Source organism: Pogoniulus pusillus, chromosome 15, assembly GCF_015220805.1.
Source record: "Pogoniulus pusillus isolate bPogPus1 chromosome 15, bPogPus1.pri, whole genome shotgun sequence".
In the NCBI taxonomy this organism is placed as follows: Eukaryota; Metazoa; Chordata; class Aves; order Piciformes; family Lybiidae; genus Pogoniulus; species Pogoniulus pusillus.
The window spans coordinates 4664814-4670813 of record NC_087278.1 but is presented as its reverse complement, the minus strand read 5'-3'; the positions used below and the strand labels follow the sequence as shown (position 1 = coordinate 4670813).

General features: G+C 39.5%; 1 protein-coding gene across 3 annotated transcripts in view; it reads right to left on the bottom strand.

Moving 5' to 3' along the window:
- The window catches only part of SCYL2 (SCY1 like pseudokinase 2), a 33240-nt gene continuing 27240 nt past the window's right edge, over positions 1 to 6000 (bottom strand). For 2 of the 3 annotated variants that reach the window (XM_064155004.1, XM_064155006.1), the window contains 4 exons: positions 5142 to 5208; positions 4923 to 5012; positions 3235 to 3354; positions 37 to 2659 (listed from right to left, as the gene is read on the bottom strand). In XM_064155004.1, the coding sequence (XP_064011074.1) occupies positions 2018 to 2659; positions 3235 to 3354; positions 4923 to 5012; positions 5142 to 5208 (919 nt within the window). In that variant the 3' untranslated portion in view covers positions 37 to 2017. Of the gene's footprint in view, positions 2660 to 3234; positions 3355 to 4922; positions 5013 to 5141; positions 5209 to 6000 lie in introns of all 3 variants that reach the window. The other variant, XM_064155005.1, reaches the window with a different exon arrangement.

The following is a 6000-nucleotide window of genomic DNA, read 5'->3' as shown; positions in this document are numbered from 1 at the left end:
TTTACCATGGATGTATTAATTTAATACATTGCAGAGTCCTATGAGATGTTACTTTTAATGTAAACTTACTTTGCAAATAATTTAAGGGAATACACATTCAAGTAATTCTTCAAAGGCTTAACTTACCCTAACAAAACACAGCTTTCAAATGCTGACATAAAAGAAGACATTAGTGTGACTGAGAGTATAGAGTCCTAGCAACCATCAGAGTTGAACAGTTCTAGTAGTAAGTTTACACAGATACCTTAACATAGCCTACAATGTTTAACCATGAACACTAACAGCACATAAGCATCACAATGTGTTAGGTATTGTCTTCTAAATCACAATTTCACTGGTCCCCAGGTATTTTAAAGTAACAGGACTAAGGCAGCAGCTATGATACATAAACGAGTCCGTAAGAAACACACTTAATGCCATTACCGCTTAGAACCGTGGAAATAACAAAGACAAGTCCCCTTTACAGCATAAGGCCCTTTGGTATCTCAAGCAGCAAATGAAAGAACAATTTCTTCAGTGAAAGGCTTGGAAAAATAAAGTGTGTAGGCTTCCCATTAAAAAAGGTAACTAGTCCTTTCCTTCTCAAAATAGCCAGCCACAGTCTTCAAAACGTTACGTAAGAAAGCTCCTGAAATTCCTAGGAAAGAGAAGGTTAAAACTCAACAGTAGGACCTGACAGAGCAAAGGTTCTATCATGGGCAAGCTGAACATCCACCTTCTGGAAAGCAGAAGAAACTACTGTTTGGTTTTCTGGAGAGCTTTATTAAATTTGGAGTAATACAATAAAAAGGATCTGAAATACCTGCATATTTACCGTGTAGCCTAGAGCTTAAAACCTGCATTTGGAAACTCCCTTCACCTTCAGCTATCCTTCATAAGGGCTGGAGTTAAAACAGAGTTAAAATGAGTCATTTATTCCAGTCAAGGCAACTCGTGGCAGTCTGCTTTTTCATGCAGCCACTTGCACCAGGTGATCCTTTTCCATCTTCTCAGTGAAGCCAAGGAGTAGGAAAGTACTTCAGGATGTTTCTGTGTAACTGAAGGGGGTGTGCTCAGTTACACAGAGCTGCTTAGTTACACAGCTGGGGCAGTCAACAGCTCAGTTTTGCAGTGAGCATTCTTCTTATGAGGGTCCAAAACAACTTCTAGTCTTAGGAGTTTTTTTCCACACCAGTGAGAAGCAGTATCAAACTACCCAAAACACTGGGATATATAAAAATTGAGGGTAGGTCACCACCTGTATTTTTAAACCCCCTTAAGTGGGATGGTGCTTTTGTTATGGGGCTGGTAACACAAGTTGTAAACCAGCAGGACCATTGCAGCAGTGCTCTTACACTGTCCCAAACTTCAACTTTAAAACAACTTCCTCTGCCTCCTGAATCTTGTTGTTCTTTACCACCACATTAATTTTAATTATCTTACAAGAGAAGAAACACAAAACAGTTTCTCTTGTCAGCCTCTTCTACATTACTGGTTAGAGATCCTCCTGTGTAACACTGCTAACAAAACTTCCAGAGGCAGCATAAGAATCGACTCTTTGCAAAATGTCCTGTGGTAAAGTGACAGTTTGTGCCAAGTCAGAGCAACAACAAATCATCAGCAAGAAGTTAGCAGACACTGGAAGGACAGGGCTGCAGGGTTGTGTTCACTGGAGTGATTACAACCTAGGCATTGTGCTGAATTGAAGAAACTAAATTGGGTAGGAAATTTCACAGGACTTTTGACTCATTTTTAAATCCTTATCTTTTTGGATTGAATATATATACATCCTCCTTCAGTGCTCTGATGTTTGGTAAAGAGACAGGAAACCCTTAGCATGTAAGATGACTTTGCACTGACACGAACCTACCGCAGTACCAGGTGAAAGTAACATTGTCATGTCACTTCTCAAGTCTTTACCTGCTGGGTTCAAAGTTTCCCCAAGTCATGCTTTTACTAATCCACAAAAAAGAAAAAAAAAGAGATGATAATCAGCTTACCCATGATCCAATTTTCATCAATCTGTGAAAGAAGCATTTTACCCAAAAAGATCTTTTAAGTCATTACTAGCTGAGCTGCTGTTTGCCATAGTGTTTGCTGGTTGTGCAAAGTTCTGCGGAGCAAAGAAAGGATTACTCTGTATACCAAAGCCAGGCTGTCCTATCATGTTCATCTGAGGTCCCAAAACTGAACTGCTCGCACCTGGGGACCCCTGTGGGGGTACAAACTGATTAACCCACTGGTTTGATTTCTGTTGAGCCAACTGTTTCATACTAACTTTGGGTTTTTGAGGACCGAAAAGATTATCTAAAGCAGACATATCTGGGGGTCTGTTTTGTTGTGTCAATGGAGAGATTGCAGATGCAGCATTCATAGGACTGTAATTTGGCATACTGGCAGATGGTACAATGTTCATCTTCGTTGCTCCTGCTGCACTTGGACCACTGAAGAAATTCTGAGTGGTGGGACCAGCTCCCATAGTGAATCCAGCAGGTTGAAAACCCATGTTAGTATTCAGTCCGTTTGTTACATTTCTCTTTGTGTTGTCCATAGGTGATGAAAATCCCATTCCAACACCCATAGGAGGGACAGAAGAGAAGCTGCTTGAAGGAGCTTTGTTGATAGAATGGCTAGTCAATGATGACATGTTATCTATCAAGGTATCTGTCAAGTCCTTAGTCTGCAAAATACATAAAAGGCAGTTAAATGCTTCTCCTGTCCAAACACCCTAGCAACAGCCTTTAGCACTGCTCCTGCAGAAATGGCATTCCTTGTTCAGCAATTAGAATCTGAATGTGAAATATAACTATGCTCAAAAGTAACTAGGTTATTTTCATTCTTTACTGCTTGGAACTAGTTGCCCTGCAGCTTTAATTTGACAAGACAATACACAAAGTACTTCTGTGACATATGCTTACCTACACTATTCCTGCCCCAAGCCCTTTATATATTTAGTGAATAAACTCTTCAGAGCAACTCCTTTTTAATAGGTGCTTTTTTCTTATGTTAAACAATGGCCTCCCAATAATTCTGCCTCTTGAAGCTCCACCAATTTAAAAACTGGGAAATATTGTGAGTGATGCCAATGAGAAGCAGATGAAAATCTGGTTTTGTTTGTCTCAGCTGTGCTATTGTACTAGCAGCTAAAACAAAGGTGACTCAGAGGAGATAAAAACACTAAATGCATACACAAGTTAGAAAGAAAAAACATCACAGCTCCAATGGAAACACTGCAGTTAGTTTGTCCCTTCTCACCTGCTTCACTGGAGGCGTTATTGCTGTTGCCTGTGGCTTAAGAGGTTGCTGGCTTTTCAGTTTCTGTGCCTGTTCTTGCTCTTTAGCTAACTTCTGCTTCTCTTCAAGTGTAAGTGATGCCTTTAAGAGGGAAAGTACTGACACTAAGTTGTAAGGAATGGTTATCTTTTATTTCATAATTAGCACTATCATTTCAACAACGTGTTAAAACAAGATACATGATTTATGCAAAAGAAAAAGTGGATAAAGACAAAATCTATGATGATAACATTTATCACACTGCTAAAAAGCCCTTACAGCAAATAAATACGTTAGCAAAAGCAGCCTAATTGTAGCTTTGTCTTATCAGTTTGGGGCATAAGAAATAGTGTTCTTGAAAGTGTTTGTTTTCCTTGATATAGAACTGCAACTGACCGTTGAAAAAGGAATTTTATTTTAAGACTGCTTAGGAAGCTTTTCAGGGTCTTAATTCTCCTTTTGTTCACAATGAAATCATTTCTCCTTAGTCTAAAATGAATGAGAAAGTTCATAGAACTAGAAAGGGCAATGGAAAGAAATGTATAGGTTTTGGAAAGCCATTTACATAAAAAACAGCATGAAAAGAACTTTTAAACAGGTCATGCTTATGTTTAATACCGTTTTCTTTGCATCTATTTATCCCCATGTTGACTTTTCATTTGCACTCCACACTGAATTGTACAGTAAATACTACTCCCTGTTGCTGCATGAAATCCTGTACTTTATCATAAGCTCTGTAACTCCATCATGAAGTTTTGGTTTTCCTTTCTACATCTACTGTTAAGGTTTCAGTTTCACTGAAGTCTACAATTAAGCAGAAAAATGAAAAGACTAAAAATGTATAATCCTAATTGCTGCTTAATTTGTGCAAAGCTATTTTCAAGGAAAGGCTTTCAGAGCAAATCAAGGATATGATTTGTGGCTAAGACCAATGGCAAGGGCATCCTGGGGTTTACTAGAAGGGATGCAGTATGTCAAGAGAGGTTCTCCTTCCCCTCTACTCCTCTCTGATGAGGCCACGTCTGGAATAGAGCATCCAGTTCTGGGCTCCTCAGTTCAAGAGGACCTCAGGGAAATGCCTGAAAGAATCCAGTGCACAACGATAATGGAGTGGAACTGCTCCTTCAGGAGGAAAGCCTGAGAGAGCTGGGTCTCTTCAGCTTGGAACAGAGGACACTGAGGGGTGACCTCATTCATGTTTATCAAGATGCGAAGAGTGAGTGATGGGAGGACAGAGCCAGGCTCTTGTCAGTGATGCCAAAGGATAGGACAAAAGACAATGGGTGCTGGAGCAGAAGAGTTTCCATGTAAACACAAGGAAAAACATTTTCACTGTGAGAGTGACAGAACCCTGAAACAGGCTGAGGAGTCTTTATCACTGGAGACATTCAAAACCTGTGTTTGGAAGTGTTCCTCTGTGACCTGCTCTAGGTGATTCTGCCCTGGCAAGGGGGTTGGACTGGATGATCTTTCAAGGTCTCTATTATCCCTAACACTCTGTGACTTTTCAGTGGACCTACACACATGTCTATGTGCAGAGCTGAACTACACAAAAGCAGTTGCTTTCTTAAAGCTTTAAAAGCAATAAATACTGACACACTCTTTGTATGCAACCCCACCAGAGGGAGGCAGATGCATGTGACAGGAATTCAGAACAAAGTAAACCACACCTTTCTCTGTTTTGATGACATCTCATTCTCTATACTTTCAGCTCCACTAGTTAGAAGGTCAGTTCCACCAGTATTAAATACTTTGTCTATCTGTTTGGATTCAGAGAAATAAAACACAGTTATTTGAAGTGTTGGCATTTAAGGTAACATAAATATTACCCAAGGAATTCTGTATTTCAACTTTCTCTATGTAAGATAGGCAATAAAATAGTCATTTACCTGATTACTTGTACTATTAGATCTTGCCTCTTCAGACACATTCATTTGGTTAGCTATATCCAAAGATCTACATGGAACAGATATGATAAAAAGAAACTTTACAGCCATATCCTCAACTCAGCAATGTAGGTTATTAAAGAACAGTTACAAAACTGCATTATGAGAGCACTCCCATTTTTACAGAATGTCTACAAGAGATTGGAAAATGTTAATATTGTAATTTGCACAGGTTTCCTAATGAGGATTTCTCATGGACTTAGTTCTCCCTCTGAATGGGGCATCAAACTTTGGGTAGCCCAAGTTAGTTTGACTCAGAAATCTCACCTTGTAATAGACTTCATAAAATAGCTCTAAATACCTTTAAATATAATTGTCTTTTAAAAGGCTTCAATGTTTAAGTTTCTCCAGCATGGTTAATCTTGACAACTACAGGAAAACAACTCAGCATACAGAAGCAAGAGATAAACTGTACCAGTGGAGTTCAGTACAAACATATATGGAATTAATTATGAATTATCAACTCAAAATAATGCACTGTGGCTGAACTGTGTGAAAGTGAAGGACTTCATAGAAACATTAGCATCACAATATTACTATCATTCCAGAACTAATAAGTCATTGCAAGAACTGTGCTTATTTGAGCTAATGTTCTCCTATGAGGGCAGACTGAAAGAGTTGGGGCTGTTCAACCTGGAGAAGAAGAGGCTCCCAGGTGACCTTCTTGTGGCCTTCCAGTGTCTGAAGGGGGCCTGCAAAAAAGCTGAGGAAGGCCTTTTTAGGCTCTCAGGGAGTGACAGGACTAGGGGGAATAGATCAAAGCTGGAGGTGGGTAGGTTCAGACTAGATGTGAGGAGGAAGC